Source organism: Trachypithecus francoisi, unplaced genomic scaffold, assembly GCF_009764315.1.
Source record: "Trachypithecus francoisi isolate TF-2019V2 unplaced genomic scaffold, Tfra_2.0 Lachesis_group4, whole genome shotgun sequence".
In the NCBI taxonomy this organism is placed as follows: Eukaryota; Metazoa; Chordata; class Mammalia; order Primates; family Cercopithecidae; genus Trachypithecus; species Trachypithecus francoisi.
Genome location: NW_022681469.1, coordinates 131,639,718 through 131,662,186, shown reverse-complemented (window position 1 = coordinate 131,662,186; position 22,469 = coordinate 131,639,718). Strand labels below are relative to the sequence as shown.

Below are 22,469 nucleotides of genomic sequence, written 5' to 3'. Positions count from 1 at the left end.
ATATGAGCAAAGTTTGTAGGGCAGGTCTAATTTTGTGTATTTATAGTTGACATGGGGATTGGAGAAAAAGAAATTGGAGATGTGGAGATTTACCTGCAGGGACCTGGTGATGGGATCTTTAGAACAAAGGTGGTAGGAAACGGCTGGAAAGATTAAAGGAAGAGAGGTTGTGGAAGTAATGATGAGACTTAGTGTCTTGCAAATGTGTATGTCACAGAACATATTAGGGAAGAAAGAGAAGACAAGGGCAAGTTGGCTAGAAATGTGCCTCAAAGAACTGCTGAAAGTAGACAAGTTGAGTGTAGGAACTGATGGAAGATACGATTTGGGGTTGATTTTCTAGGGAAGCAGTTGATTGGAAATTCATGGCAAATAGTTATTAATGATGGGCTGGTACTCAGGAAAGGTGGTGGGCCAGAAGAAGCAGAATTAAGGGTGATGAGATTGGGGCATACACTCAAAGATCTATTTGATGGCAGGAGTTGGAATGAGGAGAGTCAGGAGTTCAGAAGAAGAGTTAGGCTGTGAGAAGCAATGCTGTGGACATCACAGAGGAAACATCTACATAACCTGTTAGCACCTTATGTCTGAAGAGTGAAGACATAAAGGTTAACAAGACTCCTGGGCAATGGTGGTGCCATAATGAGGGCAGAGAAGTCGTGGCAGCATCGGGTGTGGGATCTGAGGGGCGTGCGCTACCATTGGGTAGATTGAGGGGTAGGGAATGTGAAAGTGGTGATTTTTGTTTCCACTTTTAATAAGATCCCTGCAGGAGAGTTAAAATGTTCCGTCTAAGAGACTGTCAAAGATTTGCAAGAAAATATTTGGGACTACAACTGTAGACTTAGGACAATTGAATAGAATGAGATCCATGAGGAACTGACTGACTAAATAAAAGCAGAAAAGACGAGAAAAAAAATCTGGAGTTAGAGAGCTACAGGTAAAAGAGCAACTATGAAGGATTTCTTGGACTTCATTGAAGGATTAGTTGTATGTGTAGGAGAATGAAGAAAATATGGTGCTATATCATAGCTCTGGAAAGGGGGTTTCAAAAAGAAGAAAGTAGTAACCGTGTCAAGTAAGGCAGACAGGAAAAGGAAAGTAAGAACAGTGAAAAGGTTATTGGAATTAATTTTTGGGTGGTGAGGGCTAACGTTTGATTGAGGTAGATGGGAGAATGGAGGGGCCCACCATTATGTAACACTCATTTTAATTGGCTAGGCTACCCTATGGGTGTTCACTCAACTATAATTCCTTTTCCTCTGTGGTTTACAGTTTTTCTTTCATCTTTCTCTATTAAGTCTCTAAGCTTTGTGCATCTGTGGTCTTTATTCCTTTCATATATCCAACTTCATTATGTTCTAGGTATAATAGTACCCTAGAGACCTCTGTCTTTTAAAACTCGATTCTCTATGAATCAGACCTGAATTGAAATCCAAGTCATTCCTCTAAGAGACTTCAGTCGCTAAGTCTAAATCTGGGAACAGTTGCTTTTGATGCCTTCTGCTACCTCAACAATACCTTCTTGACCTGACTTTTTGTTTCAGTGTTATTTAAGACTAAAACCTGGCTCTGTTATTTGTGTTTCAGTTTTGAGGGTGCATGAAGTGAGATTTGGGGAGATTCTCTGATAAGTCATCACAAATTGATAGCGTAGAGGGATCTCTGGCAGCTGGAAGGGCAAAATTCTTGTCTTATGGAAAAAAGTTTTGTTTCTGAAGTTCCTTAGTCATTTGGTTGAGAGAACACATTTGTTCCTCAGCTCACAGCAAGAGCCATTAACAGTGGACAGCTTCTTGCAAAGGCCTAGGACTTGTGTAACATGTAACTACAGTAGAACCCAATTGCCATTGTCATCTTATTCTAGAGGACAGATGCAGGATATAAGGAATACCCCCACCGTCTTTCTGATCCTCAGTAATTCTAGGTTTCCCTTTCTCTCCAACTGTGTTTATTCATTTTTTAACTTTTGTGGGTACATAGTAGGTATATGTATTTGTGGGGTACACGAAATGTTTTGATACAAGCATGCAATATATAATAATTTTATTGTGGAAAATGGGGTGTCTATCCCATCAAGCATTTATCCTTTGTGTTACGAACAATCCAGTTATACTCTTTTATTTTAAAATGTACAATTAAATTATTGGCTATAGTCACCCTGTTGTGCTATCAAATACTAGGTCTTGTCATTCTTTATTTTTCTTTGGAACTCATTAACCATCTCCACCTCTCCCACAAACCCTGCCGCTGCCCTCCCCAGCTTCTGGTAACCATTCTTCTACTCTCTCTCTCCATGAGTTCAATTGTTTTGATTTTTAGATCCCACAAATAAATGGGAACATGTGATGTTTGTCTTTCTGTGCCTGGCTTATTTCACTTAATATAATGGCTTCCAGTTCCATCCATGTTATTGCAAATGACAGGATCGCATTCTTTTAATGGCTGAATACTTCACTGTGTAAATGTACCACATTTTCTTTATCCATTCATCTGTTGATAGACTCTTAGATTGCTTTCAAATCTTGGCTATTGTGAATAGTGCTGCAACGAACACCTCCAACCGTGTTTATAGTTGTAGGCAAAGACATATTCTTTTGCACACATAGTAGTGAATGTGCTCATAGAGGATGGAGCTCCAGTGGGAGAGAGTTCCTTGGAGGGACACTGCACGCTGAATTGGGCCTTTAGCAGGGGTTAGGGAGGCCCTTGGAGAGGACTATGCAAATGGTGTTCAGAATTCACCAATAGGGCAGGCATAGTGTCACGTCCAAGGGTGAGGATGCAAGGAGGAAATGGAGCCCTTTCAGGAGTCCTAATCCTTTTTTGAAGTCTTTTGCCCTTTGTATTAATTTAAAAATATAATTTATATAGTTTAATTTTTGTTACAGCTTGAGGGGTAGGTAGAACCTATTTCCATTTTACAGATAAACTAACTGGGGTTCAGCAAATGAAGAAAATTGCAGGTTACTTAAACAGTAAACAGGTTGATAGAGCCTGGATTTGAACTGATCTCTTGGATTTAGAATCTCTTTGCAGATACCACATTTCCTTTCATATAGACAGGAGTAAAACTTGCTTATATGTAGACAGCATTTTTATGGTTGTATCTGAAAACCCAGGACCATGTATTGTACTTCTCTGATTTCTCATCTTCTCTTCCTCTCTTCCCCATTCATTTCTTGTCTGTGATTGTTCTTTGGGTTGACATGATACTCGCCATCCTAGAGACAGGGTCTTGTTTGCATCCAAAACAGGAAGAGTTTCCACATCTCTAGGAGAGCTGGTGTGTCTCTCTGCTGCATTCCTTCTATCTTGGGGGCAGGCGGAGCACAAGTGTGGCTGTTAGGCCCAAGAGCACAGCTGTAGTCACCCGCCAGTTGACCCCAGGGCACATGGTGTCATGGTCGCATTACTGGAGTGTATCTGGCTCAAGCTGCTGCATGATTGGCATTTATCGGGGCCATCGTCAGGGGAAGAATTCTATGTACTTTGTAAGAACCATTTCGTAACACTTCATATTCCATTTGCCACATGTTCTCATAAAAATATCATCAATCCACGATTTTTGCATAAAGCCAAACTGCAGCTTGCCTGATTCATGTACTACTCCTGAGGGATTCTGGTTTTGACTTGGCCTCATGGGCTTCCGTTGTCTGTGAGATCTTTGAACAAAGCTGTATTTTCACCCTAATTTCAGTGTGGCTAGATTAAATACGATGCATGTTTTGTTCAACTAATAATGCTAAGTATAGAAAAAAGGACCACAGGGGTAATAAATCATTAATACATTTGGTGGTAACAGCTGGTAGATTGTTACCTTGAGAAAAATAAGAGGCTCATTGACAACTAAGAATAGCAAATGTAAATTCTGTTTGCTTAGATATCCTTTTATGAAGCTTCTTCTTTTTTTAAATTTAAAATGATGAAATGAAACTAACAAAGTATTTCCTTTTTTGTTATTTTGCAGAAAAAACCACTGTCTGCAATAATAAAGGAAGTCTGTGATGGGTAAGTGTTACTCAGGATTTATCTAAGGCATTCTAGTTGATAAATTGACAAGCAAATAATGTATTTCCAGTAGGATAGTAAAATATTATTCATAAGTCACCCACTGACTTGCTCAAAGTCACTAAGAATTAGTCTGTAGGAGTATCACACCCTTTTCCACCAGAATTTACCATTAGTCCTCATAGAGCAGAAAGTGTGAAATGACTGTTATGTGCACAGTGGGGTTGGCTTTATTTATTTTAGGAAGTTGTGTTCCTTTTGTCCTACCCAGCAGGGAGTACTCTAAAGGTTTTTGAGGGCACAGTACACACTTGATCTGGTATAAACTGAGAGGGCCACTCAGGTCCTCATAGAGGATGAAAGAACTGAACAGAAACAGGCAAGGCAGTGGGTAATTGTACTGCCCCACGGGATCTCACAATGATAGGACTTTCCTACTTTCTTGTGGCTGCTCTAAACAATACAAAGGAAATGCATATATGGTAGCTGCATGAGTTTTTTTTTTTTTTTTTTCTTTTAAACCAGAACTGTGAAAATAGTTGTGTTAACTGAAATTTGTGTAAGGCCTAGAGTACTTAATTGGAGTGTTTCAGTCTGTAACAACTATACTGATAGGGGATTGTAGAATACAGAGACAATTAAAATGTGCCAAATATCCAAAACTTAAATTGCATTTATTTTCTTTCTTTGCTTCAATCCCTTAAAATCAGTAGAATTGTAAAGATTTGTATTTAAATCTGCCACAGCAAGCCTTGAAGATGAAATGCTTAAAGGTGAGCAGCAGGCCTAGCATAAGGTCTAGACAGTCCACACATGAAATGTTTGGTCTCAGGGTATGGAAGGTAGGCTAAAGTCATTTTGCTTTAGGAACTGCATTGTGATATATTTTGGGATTGACCCAGTTCCAATCACAGGGTGCTTAGTTCATCCAACACTAAAAAATTACACAAATGAAAATGGCCACTTTCATTTTTCTAATCAGTATATGCTTGTATTTTTAAGGTGGTCTCTTCCCAACCATGAATATTTTGCACTGCAGCATGCCGATAGTTCAAACTTCTATATCACAGAAAAGGTAGGTCAACCACATTATTTAATATGGGACACATGTTGAAGGAAAGTAAATCATGATGATGTTTCCTCTGTTCAGGACTAGACATGCTGGTCTAAATTTTACGTCTCTACTATCCATGAAAATAGGGTCTGTAAAGCAAATAACTGCTACTTTAGCATCCACAAGATGATATTTAGCAGCTCAAGAGTAAAGACCAAATTATGTTTCGTGTCTTGTTCAGCAACTGCAGTTGCCTTTGAAGAGTGAATATGTTATCTTTCTTTCTTACTGCTTGGTTAAAGAATTTATTTGATACTTAATGACTTAGTTGGGTTTTCCTTTCTCAGATTTTGTTTTTCCAAAATACCCTCTAACCCTTGCTTAAAGTACATGAAATAATGACAAGAAACCTTTTCAAATGTGGCATTAGGTATCTGGGCACTAAGAGTGTTCTATGGGAACCTAGCTCTCTTCTTGGGTGATTTTAACTCTTTTTAGCAAGTTTAAAGGAGAAGGAGGGATTTGTGAAGACAGCAATGGCCCTGGGAGCAAGTAAAATTAGTATGTACAAGATCCCTGATAGAGGAAGGGCACACTGGAATTTACTGAATGCATACTGTGTGCCAGGAACTGAGCCATGCACGTTACATCTGTTCACAGATTTCTTCCTTAAGACTAACCTGGGCTATAAAAATACTGGCTTTGGGTAACAAGTATGAAACTGAATCATTGAGGATGAATGGTTAGACTAATGCTTCACACTTGATTCTACAAGAAGCAAGTTTAGATTTTTGTGCTTCTTTGATTTTTGTCTTTTGGAATTTCCACAATAGTTTTGCGTTCAACATTTTAGGCTGAGCTCACTGAAATGCATATGAGCCAGTTTTGTCTTCATGAAACTGATCTTGTGGGGTCAGCAGGGAGGGAAGGAACACCCCTGTGAAAAGCTGTCATTATAACAAGGTGGCCAGTGCTGAAACAGAAGTGAGTACAAAGTGCTCTTGAGGGAGAGAGAATCGGGTGGCCTCAGGCTTCAGTGTCTTGCAGGCTTTGTTTGTCCCAGTCAGTAGTCCCTAGAGTGACTGTAATTTTACCCATGAATCAGGTGGTGGTAGAAGGTGGAGGCAGTAACAAGGGTCCTACTTCCACTGATGACTCCCTTGCTCTACCCCAAAGACGGAGGGAGGGATTCAGTTCAGCAGCAGAGAGGCCGCAAAGGCCCGAATACGTCTCAGAAATTGTGTCGTTCTTCCCAGATGGACACTGGGAATTTTGTAACTGATGCTGTTTTCTTCTTCACGTTGATTGCTAGAAAGCTGAGAAAGGGGCCAGGTACGGTGGCTCACGTCTGTAATCCCAGAACTTTGGGAGGCCAAGGAGGGTAGATCACTTGAGGTCAGGAGTTCGAGATCAGCCTGGCCAACATGGTGAAACCCCATCTCTACTACAAATACAAAAATGAGCTGGGTAGTGCCTGTAATCCCAGCTATTCGGGAAGCTGAGGTGGTGGGAGGATCGCTTGCTCCTGGGAGGCGGAGGTTGCGGTGAGCGGAGATTGTGCCACTGCACTCCAGCCTGAGCGACAGAGCGAGACTCCATCTTGAGAGAAAAAGACGAAACAAAGCCGGGAGTTAACAAGTGAACTCAGTTTCCTGCCATGCCTTGTATTAAGTTTACCTTTGATTCCTTCGAATTCTTCCATATAAACGTTTAGTTTCCTGTCTTTATTTTCCCTTTGCTTCAGTTTCTTAATATTTTTCCTTTATTTTATACTGCATCTATATAATTTGCATGCTATTCTTTGTGAGATTAAAGAAGTTATATAGAAATACAAGTTAAATGATAGCAGTTGAAGGCATCACCATGGTTTCATTCATAGCAGTTACTGGGTAGTGAAATCAGTTCAGTTAGTTACCAGAGCATTAAACACTGGAACATAGTAAATTAGGTCAGAGTATATCTCCTGTGTTGCTTGTGAAATATTTGTTCCTCCTACCCACATGTATAATACATGCAGATTACACTGGTGATTTACCCTCGGTTGTGGTAAAAAAGCTCTTGAGTCATGAATAGTTCTGGCTCTGAGTAATCTGTGCTGGCAGATGGCCCCCAGTGGCATCCTGTCTTCTGTCACCATTGTCTGGAGACCTCAGTGTAGTGAAGATCACTACAGATGAGGTTCTTAGACTTCAGAGAGAACATAAGCATGGCACAGAGAACCTTAGAAAAAAAAACGCGGGGCTTTAGATCCCAATCCCAGAGACTCAGAGTGAGTGGGACTTGGATATGGCCTGGGAGTTTTCATTTTTAAAGCACCCTCTGGGCGGTCTGATGCTGGATACCTGGAACCACCGGGAGAAACAGCCTTGGGGCCTATTTTCTAAAGAACTGGAACACACGTGTACAGGACATTATGCCTTCTGTCCAAAAGTTGAGCACAAAGTTCAATTCAGGAATGTAGGCTGGGCGCGTGGTTCACACCTGTAATCCCAGCACTTTGGGAGGCCAATGCGGGTGGGTCACCTGAGGTCAGGAGTTCGAGACCAGCCTGATCAACATGGCAAAACCGCATCTCTACTAAAAATACAAAAGTTGACGAGTGTGGTGGCTCACGCCTGTAATCCCAGCACTTCGGGAGGCCAAGGTGGGTGGATCATGAGGTCAAGAGATAGAGACCATCCTGGCTAACACTGTGAAACCCTGTCTCTACTAAAAATACAAAAAAAATCAGCTGGGTATGATGGCACGCGCCTGTTGTCTCATCTAATCAGGAGGCTGAGGCAGGAGAATCGCTTGAACCCAGGAGGCAGAGGTTGCAGTCAGCTGAGATCGTGCCACTGCACTCCAGCCTCAGTGACAGAGCGAGACTCCATCACAAAAAAAAAAAAAAAAAAAAAGGTTGGGTGTGGTGGCACATGCCTGTAGTCCCACTCAGGAGGCTGAGGCAGGAGAATCACTTGAACCTGGGAGGTGGGGGTTGCGGTGAGCCAAGATTGCACCACTGCACTCCAGCCTAGGTGACAGAGCAAGACTCCATGTCGAAAACAAAAAGAACAACAACAAAAAAACAAAGTATGTAGGAATGTGTTTGTGTGCTGCCATTTCTTGGCATAATTTGAAAATTATTAACATCATATAATGGTTATGCTTTTTTTCTAATTAAAATTCATGTATATGCAGAACATTCAAACTGTAGAGAAAGGGAGAAATTATTATTTTATGGTGCATCTTAGTGATTTTCTGGGAATCTAGTTTTGCCTGAGGGCATTCTTGAAACTGAGTTTATAAAGGACTGGCCACCAAGTCTGTTATGTGGAGTTTTTCATCTTCCGTGGGCTGTAGCAGAGATTATTCTTTTATGAAGAGTTTAGGGAGTGAGAAGACTCATCTTCCCTATCATAGTTCTTTGTTTGTAAATACAATGTCGTCGCTCTTCTTCATGCAGCTGTCACTGGGCACAGCTGTGGGTGTGCATGTGTCACGGAGCTCTGCACGGACAGAGCAGGAGATGATGGTGACTCCTGGCTCCACAGGGTTGATCCTGGGCTGCCTTCAGTCTGCTGCTTAGGTCCAGCTAGTTCCTTGCAAGTATTCCTAAAAATACAGACATTTTTTCCCATTTTAAAAATAATGTACGTAGCATCATCTTGGTTACTTACAGCCCAGTGAGTTGTTAGGTAATATTTGCATCACCATGGTAACCGGTGACTCGTTATTGAAACTTGTGTGTGCTGTTAGTTACTGATTTTCCCTTATATATGAGATGGTCTCTGTCTTTTCGCTGAAGATGAAAATCACCTGTCGTTTCAGAAAAAAAGTTCTCTAGCTGGCCACTCAATCCAATAGAAATAGAGGTTGATGGGTGCTTGTGATTCTCTTCTAAGATCCTCCAGAAGGCACTTTCCCTGCTTTTCTCATGTTCTCCAAGCCTATTTTTTGAACTAGTCTTCCCTTGCTTATTAAACCATTAACTGAGGTTTTTTGGTGCAGTGGGGGAAAATGTCATGTTAAGTAGCATTCAACAGAAGCATCACTTGGAAATGCCTCAGAGAAAGTTAAGATTCAGTGATTCACAAGTTAAAATTCTGCTCCAGAAACTTAACTATTTCATGGTGATGTCCAGGAGAGAGAGAGAGAGAGAGAGAGAGAGAGAGAATAAAAAATGTTAAGTGAAGCGTATGTTTAAGTGGAATGTGTCTTTTGAATAAGAATTCTATTGAGACAGCACTAAGCACTGTTTGTTTATGATTGTCATCACCGTGCAATGATGCAGGTATTGGTCTCTTCATTTTACGAGAAAAGTGAGACTGAGAGAGGTTACTCAACAACTTGTGTGGGTCGTACAGATTGGAAGTGGTCAAGCCGAGACTTGGACCCCGGTAGGTCTGATCCCAGAGCTCTCTATGTTGTCTCTGAAAACCCTTCTGTACCATTGCCTCAGCCCCAATTTGTTTATGATGCCCTTTCTTTGGGCATCACTGTCATCAAGCCAGTGATCCTGATGGTAACTGTCCCCAAAACAATAAATACAGGAAGTTACAGATTATGAACGTTGCTTACCAGCTTCAGTCTGTGGCTTCCTTATTCCTTCTGAGAGTAACTTGGAGGAAGTTGTAACAGGTAGTCTTCCACTTACTAGAGTGTCACAAAGTGCATTTATATTTGCCTTTGGTATGGATCGTATGACTGCCTAAGACAGTGCGATTGCATGAATACCATTCTTTTTAGACAAACAGGAAAATTGCCTTGTCATCCCTAATCGTAAGCATGTATGGAGGTGAGTCTCCAGAAAGCATAGGGCACAGTGGGAAGCCATGAGGAGGTTGGGTTGTGTGCTTGTGGATAATTGAGGTTTTATTTTGATTGTAGGATGATACTTATTTCCTCCCTATTGAGACCTACTCTAGCATGTATGAAGTATAGTGATGTATCACTTAATGTCTTATTTAGATAAATTCCTTATCTTGTAATCACAGAAATAAGCTAAGCCTCATTCAGGCCCTCTCTGCAAAGCTGGCCCCAGGCACCTTTGGTGAGGAAGTAGGGTTGTTTGGGGGGCACCCCCTTCTTTGTCTTTCCCACTTCCTAAGTGCCGTGGGTTCTCAGACAGCTCCCGAGCCTCCCAGAATCCTGGCAGCCAGAATTGTGCACTCCTTTGGATTTGTGCATTTCATTCTGGTCAGGAGATGACTCTACTGTTTTGCAGAATTCAGTTCAACTATCATGCTTCGGTAGATCCAACTGTAAGTAAGCAGAGTAATCCCAGTCTCCAGAAAGGATTGAGACTTAGAGGTAAGCAAGGATGAAGGCCTGGGAGGGAATCAAAGGAGATGGACAGGGAGAAGCCTGCAGTCCTGATTTCCAGCTCTGGTTTCTGTGCTTCCTGTCTTTGCATCCTTGTGATGCAAAGAACTGCTGTGGCTTTTCGGTTCCTGCCCCTTTCCTTAAATCACTTTATGCTTGTCTTTGTTACTCTCAATCAAAGAACTTTCTCTAGGGCAGGCATTTTAATTTGAGCAAACACATGCCCAGGAAAGCTGTAAATTTCCGAAACCAGCCAAATACCCTATGCAACATTCCCTTTCTTGCTGCCTTTGGTGAAGGATTCTGTTTGATCAACAGAAGTCACTGTGGCTGCCTCAGCAAGACACACCAGCAGCCCTGGGCTAGCTCCTCTTGGGCCAGTCCATAGGCAGTAATGGGTGGAGAAAAATGTTTCTGCCTGATATGGTTTGGCTGTGTCCCCACCCAAATCTCATCTTGAATTGCAGCTCTCATAATCCCACGTATTGTGGGTGGGACCTGGTGGGAGATAATTGAATCATGGGGGAGATTTTCTCCATACTGTTCTCGTGATAGTGAGTAAGTCTCTCAAGAGCTGATGGCTCTGTAAGGGGAAACTCCTTTCTCTTGATTTTTCATTCTTGCCTGCTGCCATGTAAAATGTGCTTTTCGCCTTCCACCATGATTGTGAGGCCTCCCCAGCCACATGGAACTGTGAGTCCGTTAAGTCTCTTTTCCTTTATAAATTACCCAGTCTCAGGTATATCTTCATTAGCAGCGTGAGAACGGACTATTAACACTGCTTTTAATAGTGTTTGGCCTGTCCCTTTACCTCTTCAGGGTTTCCTGACTCCAAGCAATTCTCCTGTGCTGTCTCTTCTTCCTGTTCTGAGACCCTGCTGCCTACTGTCTCCTCTGTTAAACCTTTGTGTTGCTACCCAATTCTTTCCTTTTTGCCTGATGACCAAACTGATTTCTGCTACGGATGCTGTGTGGATGCCCAAAGGCTGCTTGTATTCTTGTCCCCAGCCTTTGGCAACACTGGACTCTCCTAGACAGGCTGCTTGTCTGGACTCCGACTCATCATTTGGGCAGCCAGAGACAAATGGCCATGGTGGGAGGAAAGAAGCCACATACGAACACACCCAATAGAGAAAACTAGAAGTGACTCCCCAGTGTGTGCCAGGTACTGTGCTAAACCCTGGGGATATCTCTAACCTTCCTGATTCTCACAGACAGAATAAATCTTTACCTGAAATTAACCAGCTACAGTGACAATGAGTGCCACAAAGGATAAATGTGAATGTCTGGGCCTAATTAAGCCTCGAGGAAGTGACATTTAGGCAGAGATCTAGGAAGAAAGGAGGGAGGATAAATGGGAACCTCTTAAAGTGGGCCAGATTCATGGTGTGCAGAGAAATAGTGGTAAAGCCAGTGTAGGACCATCCAGATGTGTCTGGAAAGTTTTGCATATGCCCTGATTTTCAAGACTTTTTAAGGTCATCTTAAAGATCTTGAGCTTCATCCTAAGATCATTGGGAAGCCTTGAGATGGTTTTCAGCTGGACTTGATGACAAATGATTGGATTGCAGACTCCCTTGTGATTACACTGAGTACACTCTGTTGGAAGAATCATCAACCTATGGCAGAAACAATGAGAAAACTGTTGACTTGGAGAGGAAAAGAATGCATGGGTGTTTTGTTTTTTTTATTATTTATTTATTTATTTATTTACTTATTTGAGACAGAGTCTTGCTCTGTCTGGCAGGCTGGAGTGCAGTGGTGCAATCTTGGCTCACTGTAACCTCCATCTCCCGGGCTCAAGCAATTATCCTGCCTCATCTTCCCGAGTGGCTGGGATTACAGGCATGTGCCACCATGCCTGGCTAATTTTTGTATTTTCAGTAGAGACAGGGTTTCACCATGTTGGCCAGGCTGGTCTTGAACTCCTGACCTCAGGTAATCCACCCCCCTCGGCCTCCCAAAGTGCTGGGATTACAGGTGTGAGCCACCATGCCTGGCTGCATGAGTGTTTTAAAATACGCATAGAGATTGACAACAAATGTTGGGTAGCACTTTGATTCCAAGGAAAACATAGAGCAAGACGATAGTCTTAAATATCTGCCTTCAAAGAGTTTACTATCTATTATCTCCTTGACAACTTGGCTGAGGGTAGTAATGATACACTGCAGTTGAATAAAACTGCTCATTTTATTTATTTCCAAAGTGATCTATTCTTGATAAATTTGTCTATTTGCACAGCCTGATAAAATGTTAATATTCAGTTACCTGATGTATTCGTTCATGTCATTTCTCATGCTGCTATAAGGACATACCTGAGACAGGGTAATTTATAAAGGAAAGAGGTTTAATTGACTCACAGTTCCACAGGGCTGGGTAGGCCTCAGGAAATTGACAGTCACGGTGGAAGGGGAAGCTAACATGTCCTTCTTCACATGGCAGCAGCAAGAAGAAGTGCAGAGTGAAGCGGGGAAAGCCCCTTATAAAACCATCAGATCTGTGAGAACAGAATGGAGGTAACCACTCCCATGATTCAATTACCTCCCATTGGCATGTGGGGATTATGGGAACTACAGTTCAAGGTGAGATTTGGGTGGAGACACAGCCAAAACATGTCACCTGACTAATTTATACCAAATTTTAACTTGTCCTTTGGACACCTAATTTAGGATTCAGACGCTCCTAGCGTAGGACTATAAGAAGGAGAAATGAATTTGCCCAGATTTGACAGTTAATGTGCTGCGATGAGAATGATAATTAAGGTACAGTCCTTGTCTCCACAGAGTTTTCAATCTAGAGGAAGATTGGACTGATAACAATTCCAGTCATTGGGGTGATTAAAAGGGGTCCTGCTTGAAAAGATTATTAGGAATATGATTTTCAAGTCACTTAGGTTTATAATTTGACCATATGATTCTGTGTACCTTAAAAAATATTTTGACTAGGATATGAACTCCTCTACTATTTTTTTACATCATAATTGAGGTAAGATTTATACACCCTGGAATTTGCCCATGTAAAGTGTACAATACAATGGTTTTTAGTATATTTATAGAGTTCTGCAATGCTTTATTTTTTCGATAGCAAAGCTGTGATATTTCCACCTCCAGTATTTTCATCTTCCAAAGCAGTAACTCTCAGCCTTAAATGTAGATTTTGGTTCCAAATTTAGAGATTCGGATTCCGTAGCTCAAGGCTAAGGTTCAGGCATCTTTAACAAGTACAGCTGGTCCTAGTGCTAAGCTGACTTTCCAGTGGAAGTGTGAGCAGCCTCTGGATCTTTCCGCTATTCCTGCATGGGATGAAAAACCGTATTTTGAATTCATATTGGCTTGTAGGCATGGACTCCCCATGTATTCCCTGAGCTGGGGATGTCATTCTGATTGGTTTCCACTGTTGCCAACAGAGAATGAAGTCCAACCTCCTTTCTTAAGCCAGATGTCAGGGTGCATCACAAGTCAACATTTTCAATTTTATTCTTTCTCTTATTCCCTCAATTTTAGCCAAACTGCTGTAGTGTTCTCTAAATATATCTTGATTTGTCTCCTTTGTGTAGCTTTACTAACCTGAAATTCAGTTCTCTTTATCTCTCTCCCAGTATTTCAGGTACTAGATTAGGTGCTGAAGATAAAGAGCTGAAATGACATACTCCTTGCTTCGAGAGCTGAATCTTAGAAACACACACACACCTAGGAGCAATGTCATTTAAATGACTGCCATTTCAGGACAACAGTTCATCCTCTTCCTACCAATCCTAAATTGTTTGAGCTGGAAGAAACCCTGGCTTCTTGCCTAACATAACTGTAGCCCCACTTTTGGAGATTCATCTCTTAATTCAGTCCTCTAATAAATCTCTACCCTTCTTCTCTGCTGCTATAGGTATTGTTGTCTACTAGTCCTTTTTCTCTCAGTTGTCTGTATTAGCTGATCAGGACCTACATTGCTTTATTGTTGCCTTGAGCTGTTGTTTAACTATTTCTGTGCTGATTTATGTTTTCCTCTCAGCAAGATTCCATGTGCTTTACATAAAAAACTGTATGTTCCAGCTGTGTGTCTCACATGGTTCTGTGAGATAATATGTAGGTGTTGGAAGGTTGTAGGTTTTATGTTACATAGTTTTCTTTGTAAGATAAAAGTACAATTAGTGCTTAATAAATTATGTATGATGTTGGTTAATTCAATTACCAGAAGATGCACATACACCTTAAGATTATTCACAGTGGAGAAATTGTAGGTGAATAAATGAATCTTAATGTTCCTCTTAGAGTCTTAAAATGGTATTGAAAGTTTAGTTTGGCTTTCAGTCTGCAACAAATGATTAATTACCTTTTTCAAAGAAATATGTACATTCACACACACACACACACACACACACACAATATCTGTACTGTGCTGGATATTGACCACAAATTCTTAAAAGATTCATGAGATTTCACAAAATGATACTCAGCAGGACATAAATTTACAAAATTCTCTTGTTACCTCTCTACCAGGAATGACAAGGTAGAGAACCCATAGATCAATAGATAAATTGACTTGTATTCCCCCCCTCCAAAAAACAACCAGTTTGAAAAACCCATGGATTTAGAATATATGAGCTATTTATTTAGAATCCCCAATTTAGAATGATCGATCTATTTCAGAGAACTTAGTCAGCTCTAGGAATTTATCTCCAGTTTACAGCAATAGGGAGAGGGAGGGAAATAAGGAACAGAGACTCTCTGGTACCTTATAATATACAAATAAACCATCACTATGCAGATCACCAAACAGAAATATAATTTCAAAGTATTATCAGTTTTGTTCTCATTATAGCAAATAACATCCTCTAAGAACCAAGTGGTGTTTGTGAGAGATAATGTACTCAAAATTATGTTGTTCAATTTTGAGAAAGTGAGTTTTAGTTGATTTCACCCCAGGCTAACATCCATTAATATTCACGTGGCTCACCCGTTTTCAGTTCTTCAGTTCAGGCGGTTAACTCTGTGTGAGCAGTGTCACAGAAGATAGATAGAATTGTTGGCTTACATACATACAAAACTTTAGAGTTTCTGGGAAGGAAAATACGGCCACTGACTTAGAAACCTTGCTGATACTCTCTCCCCTACCCCCCACATGCTTTTTCATTAAATAAAGGAAAAGTTTTGCACAGTCACACTCTACTGTGGTGACCTATTTTTCAATAACCAAGGAACAATTGAATGCAACTGTTTACAGTCAGAATTCTCTATACATAGGTGAAAACAAGCTGCTTAAAACAAAAGTTGGAGCAACAATTTTGGCAAACAGGAAAAATACTGAAATATGCCATCTTCTAGTTTGCTTTTTTTTTTTTCTTTTTGGAGATGGAATCTCGCTCTGTCGCCCAGGCTGGAGTGCAGTGGCTTGATCTCGGCTCACTGCAACCTCCACCTCCTGGGTTTGAGCGATTCTCCTGCCTTAGCCTCCTGAGTAGCTGGGATTACAGGTGCATGCCACCACGCCCAGCTAATGTTCTTATTTTTAGTAGAGACAGGGTTTCACCATGTTGGTCAGGCTGGGCTTGACCTCAGGTGATCCACCCTCCTTGGCCTCCCAAGGTGCTGGAATTACAGGCGTGAGTCACCACGCCCGGCCCGAGTGTTTTACTTTCTTCCTGTCCCCACCCCACTACATTTCAGGTTTCTCCAAGTCAGGAGGCCAGAAGATTATTAATAGTATTAACATCTACTTTAAGAACAAATTGGATATTTTCCAATTCAGTAGATACAGCAAGGTTGAGGCAAGGGCAGGGTGATGGTCGTGGGTCATGCCTGGGCATTTGGTTTCTGGGATGTTGATTAGGAGAGAGAGGGAATGGTAGGTACTACTCTTAGACTCCCTCTGCCCTTTCATTTCAGTTTGTTTTGAGATGGAGTCTCACTCTGTTGCCCAGGCTGGAGTGCAGGGGTGTGATCTTGGCTCACTGCAACCTCCACCTCCCAGGTTCAAGAAATTGTCCTGCCTCAGCCTCCTGAGTAGCTGGGATTACAGGCAAGCAGTACCATGCTTGGCTAATATATATATATACATATATATATATATATAAAATATTTATTTATTTATTTATTTTTAGTAGAGACGGGATTTCACCATGTTGGCTAGGCTGGTCTTGAACTCCTGACCTCTAGTGATCCACCTGCTCGGCCTCCCAAAGTGCTGGAATTACAGGCATGAGCCACCGAGGCTGGCCTCCTCCACCCTTTCTCAATTCATTAATCACAACTTGTGAAAATTGAAGTGCATGTTTACACACAAACACACACACAGACACACACACCCTCCTCAGATTGTCCTAACTTCCCCTAGGAGCTATCCAGCGCTGGCATTGGGCTTCAGCCAGTCATTCCTCTTTCCATCAACGTCACCCCTCTTTTGCTCTGGTGTCTTTGCTTATGGTGACTCAAACTAAATTGGCAGTAGACTTTCTGAAGTTGTCTCTAAAAACATGTTTGGGTGGTTTTAGACTTTTCTAATTAGAGTTTGGGAACTGGATGGGAGCTATCATTTTAAATCATTTGGTATGTTTCCTCTAGAGAGGACTTGGAAGCGTATATACTTATTTCAGGATGAAGAAAAAAGAAACCAGCCTAAGTTGAGTCACCTAAATGAGAGGGAGCTTGGAAGAGCAGGGCAGCGACCGCCACCAGCATTACTCAGATGTCGGTGGGTTTTATGACATGTTATTTAATGTTTACCACTGACTGTTGGATAGAGGCTATAACAAGATGATGACACAGGCAGCTAACTTTGTAGCTTAGGCTCCCTAGCTTATGCTTGGTAAGATGCAACTGCCTCTAGAATTGCAGGCAAAGACAAATGCCAGAGGTCATGATAATTCCATGTTCTCCAGTTCAGCTATTAAACTAATGAATAGATTGACTCAAGTACTGAAACATTTAACTGTGTAATGCTCAGCTGGAGAATGAGTGACACGTGGGTTTCCTCCAAACAGACACTTCTTTACCAAAAATCACCCTAAAAACACCAGAGCACTTTTTCCAAACAAAGCTAACTATAGTGAAAAGCAAAAACCATTATTAGTAGAGAACATTAGCTCCAATCATTTGTTTCCAGGTCAGAAACGTAATCGCAAATCTTCTAAGCACACTCCTGTTCATATTTTTTATACTTCTAAAATGAGATTTCTTTTTGAACAGCAATCAGATTATGTTTCTCAAAGTTTGGAAATACACATTGTATATTTTTTTTGTGTTTGTGTGTCATGGGTAAATAAAATATCCATGAAAAAATAGTGACCTTACTACTTGGAATACCTTTTTGTTGTTGTTTTTAGTCTGTTTTCTGTTTTTAAAATATTTGTTAGAACTCATCAGGATGATTTTATGACTACTGATGGCTGTGCTCCACAGATGGAAAAACATTTCATTATACTCTCTGCTCTACGAGGTCAGACACAAAGCTAGGTTTCCTCACTTTGGTTATCCCAGTGTCTAGTGCAGTACTCTCTAAATATTTGTTTAATGGAATAATGAACACCTACTATGAAAATAAACTGGTGACCCAAGGGCAGGCATGGGGTCAGGCATGAAAAAGACCAAAAAGAAAAGCAGAAATAGAAGAAAGGTAGAAAGTTAGTCAAAAAGTCTGGGGAGAGATAAGAGGAAGGTGAACTTATCTCCACCCAGGAAAGGTAGTGTGCCTGCGACTCTTTTCTGGAGATGACACTCAGTGACATTAGGGTCCTGGATTGCCCATTCTTTCCACTGTGATTAGAATCAAGTTACAATAATTTATTGTCTGATTGTTTCTTTCTGATCCCTGTGGTTCTGGTTATCTATTGACGCCTTAAAAAACAACCCAAATTTAGTAACAAAGCAAAAATTCATTCTCAGTAGAAATGATTAGTTACACTCACGGATTCTCCAGGCCAGGATTTGGACATGACATCTTTCCATCCTTATGATGTCTTGTCTCTTCTTGATGCCTGGAATCACAACTGGGAAGACGTGAATAGCTGGGGACTAGCAGCATTCGGAAGCCTCTTCTTCACTCACGTCTGGCTTCTGGGCTTGGATGCCTCAAAGACTGGGCTCATTTGGGATGGTAAACTGGAGTGCCTTACTTATGTCCTTTCCATGCAGCTTAGGCTTCCCCACAGCATGGTGGCAGTGTTCTGAAAAGGAGTTCCAACAAGAGGGCACTTCCAGAGAGCAAGTGTTGTAAGAGAACCAAGCAGAAGCTGCATGGCTCATTATGACCTAGCCCTAGAGGTTTACAGGATCACTTCTGCTGTACTCTATGGCTCCAAGCAGTCACAAGCCTGCCCTGATTAGAGGGGATGAGACATAGCCTGGTGCATGGCGCACACCTGTTGTCCCAGCTATGGGGACTGAGGTGTCTGCAGGCTGTGGTGAACTATGATTGTACCTGTGAATAGCCACTGCACTTCAGCCTGGGCAATATAGCTAGACTCTGTCTTTAAAAAAAAGAGGGGAGTGGAGGTGGGACCTAGACCCCTCCTTTCCATGGAAGGAGTGGCAAAGAACCTGGGGGCTTTTTAATTAAACCATCCATCATGTCTTTACATTTCTTTTTCAGGGAAAGTTGTCAGATAGGTATACTATTCTCCAGAAGTTATCCAAAGATGAAACCGTGTCTTTTGCTTTTGCAATTATTTAACTTTTTAAACCAAGAGGAAGAACAAAAAGATAAAGTTAGAAAAACAGAAGAAAGTATGCATCATACAAACACAGAGCAGCAAGAATGCGGCAATTTTCTCTGTTGATAAATGGTACAGATTTATTGCTTCTTTTAAGCGTGGGGAGGGGGAACAATAATCGTGTAAACCAAGAAATTTAGAGGAAATTTATTTGGCACTTTGATATTTACACCTTCTTTTGAGCACAACTTTGGGAGAAATTGGATTCACTGCCTTTACCATATCTGAAGATTAAAGTCAAAAAATAAAAGTGCTTTGTTGCCATCAACTGCACTTGTAAAGCAGTAACGATTCTTTATTTTTCCAAGGCAGTCTTATACTTGGTGCTTTGACTGAGAGAAAGGGCTGGAGAGGGGTGGGTGGGTGTGTGAATTGCAGCTCTTTCCTGTCTCTGGGAATGGCGTAAGTTAAGGCAACCTTGGTCATCAAGTACAGTTCATTTGCTTTGAACTCCTATGGGGGAGAAATAGTACAAAACACAAACTTTAAAAGTGATTCATTGTGATCTTGTCTGAGATTTTTCATTTCATTAGGAGATAAATAGGAGAGGATAACTTCCTCTTCCAATTGTGTTTTTCTCCCGATATATTTGTTCTCATTTCTCATTTTTTCTCTACTCCCTAATACTTATTTTTCTTTCTCCTCTGGCCCTTTTTCTTGTGATTGTTTTTCCTTCCTTTCCTTCTCTCCATCCTTCATTCTTATTTTGCTCCCTCTCTTTCTCACTACCTTCTCCTTTATTGGGTTATTAGCCATCTTTTTACAAACTTCCTAGTCTCTGTCCACCTACTTTTAGTCCACCTTTTTTATGTTCAAATCCCCTCTTGCAGCTTTAGACTTGTCAACACTGTAGTTAGGTTTAGATTTTTAGATGTTAAAAAATGAGCTGCCACTTTACTGATTTAATACAACTAGTATAAAGCATTCTTTTTTCAGTGCCTGCTGCTCTGAAGCAAGCAGATACAAAATCTCAAGTATCTTTAAAAAACGTTTATACAGATTAGGCATATTGAGACATCTTAGAAGAAAAAAAGGTAAATTTAAAAAAAGGATCAGAATCCTATTAGAGAAAACCAGTGGCATTCTACTATATCTGCTTCAAGCATATTTAAGTCTAGAAGTATATTTGTATTTTACAAGTGTGGAAAATACTATACACATTGTTTCACAGCTCTAGACTTAATATATAGCAGCCATCATAACACAGTGGTTAATATACTCTGCCTACTTTATTATATAATGAGGATTAAACAAGGTAAAGCCAGCAACACAGTTTGCAAGGCGCTTAGCCCATAGTCATTCCTCAGTGAGTCATATTTCCTATTTATTTGTCAAACTTTCCTAATGGCTGAAAAGAATTCAACTCAATTCTTGAAGTCAGTTCTTTGTTTTTGGACTTTTAAATTGTTTATCTTCCTCTCTCTCTCTCTCTGTCTCTTTTTTTTCAAACAGTGCTAACGGGGTTGCTCTTTAAAGTAAGTCTATATGTAATTCCTTAACTATTTCCTTATAAAATATTGATAAAAGTTGAATGATGAGTCAAAAAAATTGTGTCATCTAGGTATATGTGGCCAGCATTTACGAAGGACCCTCTAGGTGCCAGGCACTTTCATGGGTTATTTCATTCAAACTTTTAGGATTCACAGTAGTCTTAGACATTTGAGAGTTTTAGGTCACATAGCTTCTGAATGCCAGAATTGGAACTGAAATAAGATCTTTTATATTATTGTGAAGAAAGTTCCATTTCAGCGACTTTTCAGAGGTGCTTCGGGAATTGCAGAAGGAGTTGACTTATACAACCTTTAAACATATTGTTTTATATGATTTAAACATGAGAAAAACAATCAACATAAACTCTGATAATGGATAGGAGCACAGTGAAAGCAAGCTTCATTATTATTATAGCTTAAGCTGCCAGGCTAAGTTGATTTTGAGAGGGTCTCAATATAAAGCATTTTATTTCCTCCTCTCCCTGTGCATATATTTACACTTCTTATAAAGTGTGTCGTTGACTGGGAAGATTGCTTTTATCTTAAATCAGGCATGAATCCACCCACTCAAGAAAAATCATCTCAGCAAGTTCACTGCTGCTGCACCTGTGTCCTTGGCTCATGGAAAGTCAGGGATAGTTCAGGCCTATTGGCTTGGGAGCATGTCAGGTGTCTAATAAAAGTGAAAACCTAATTTTCCTCTTTTCTGTAAGTTTTGAGTACTTTCCCCCGATTTCTAGTATTTATTCAAAGAAACAAAAGTTGAGATTAGATGTTATTTATACAAATTTACATTATAAATACATATCCAAGTATCTGGAAAGATTCCTGAGATTTCAAGATAAGCTCTTAAAAGCAATTTCCAGCTAATGCTCTATGTTGACAGATAATGCCTTGTGTATGGTAAGTGGAATTCTGAGATGGCCCCAAAATTCCCACACCCTTAGTGGTATGCACCCATCTAATCCCTGCCTCTTGAGTGTGATCTGGGCCTGTGAATAAGGGGGGCTATCACTTCTGTGATTGTGTCACAGTGTATGGCAACAAGGATTTTGTAGGTGTCATTAAGGTCTTTAAACTGGTGATTTGGGAGTAATCAAAAGGGAGAATATCTTGGTGGCCCTAACCTAATCAGATAGACTTTAAAAAGAAGATGAAGCATTAACGAGATGTCTTCCTGTTGGCCCCGAGAAATAGCGAACTGCCTTGTTGTGGAGAGGGGCGCAGAGAAAGGCCCTAAGACCAACCTCTCAGAGCTGAGAGTGGTCCCTGGCCAACAGCTAGTGGGAAATAGAGGGAAGAGGGATCCTGGTTGTGTAATCGCAAGAAACGAATTCTGCAACAACCTGAGTGAGTGTGGAAGAGGGCTCTGAATTTCAAATGAGGACCCAGCTGACTGACACCTTGATTTTACCCCTCACAGACACCCAGCTAAAAGCTGCTAGACTCTTGATCCATAGAAATTGTGGAGATAAATATATCTGTGCTGTTTAAACTCCTAGGTTTATGGTAATTTGTTATACAGCAATGGAAAACTGGCAAATACACGGTGGGAATGTATTCACATTTCCTCCACGTTAAGTAAGACAACAACACACGAAAAGCACATTGAATGTGGAAACTTGCTATATTATTATAATGATCACTTATAAATCAGAGATTGAGTTTTTATGTTAATAAAAAAGCCTCATTATTCCTGCCTATTACCTTAATGAAATATACATTGACAAACCTAAGCTCAAAAAACATATTAATGTTGATACAATATCTCTTTTTCTATTTGGGCGCTGAGGCATTATCTGAACTTTTTTTCCTCCTTCTAGAACAAAAGGGTTCCATTATTTGAAAACCACTGTCTTGACTAATAGGCACTTTTTAAAAAGACTGCATTTTGGTTGTTGTAAGAATG

The 22,469-nt window shown here is 40.7% G+C and overlaps 1 protein-coding gene across 5 annotated transcripts in view; it reads left to right on the top strand.

Moving 5' to 3' along the window:
* The window catches only part of ELMO1 (engulfment and cell motility 1), a 586,094-nt gene that overhangs the window by 134,547 nt on the left and 429,078 nt on the right, over positions 1–22,469 (top strand). For all 5 annotated transcript variants that reach the window (XM_033193626.1, XM_033193625.1, XM_033193622.1 and 2 more), the window contains exons 3-4: positions 3,971–4,011; positions 5,014–5,086. In XM_033193626.1, the coding sequence (XP_033049517.1) occupies positions 3,971–4,011; positions 5,014–5,086 (114 nt within the window). The remainder of the gene's footprint in view (positions 1–3,970; positions 4,012–5,013; positions 5,087–22,469) is intronic.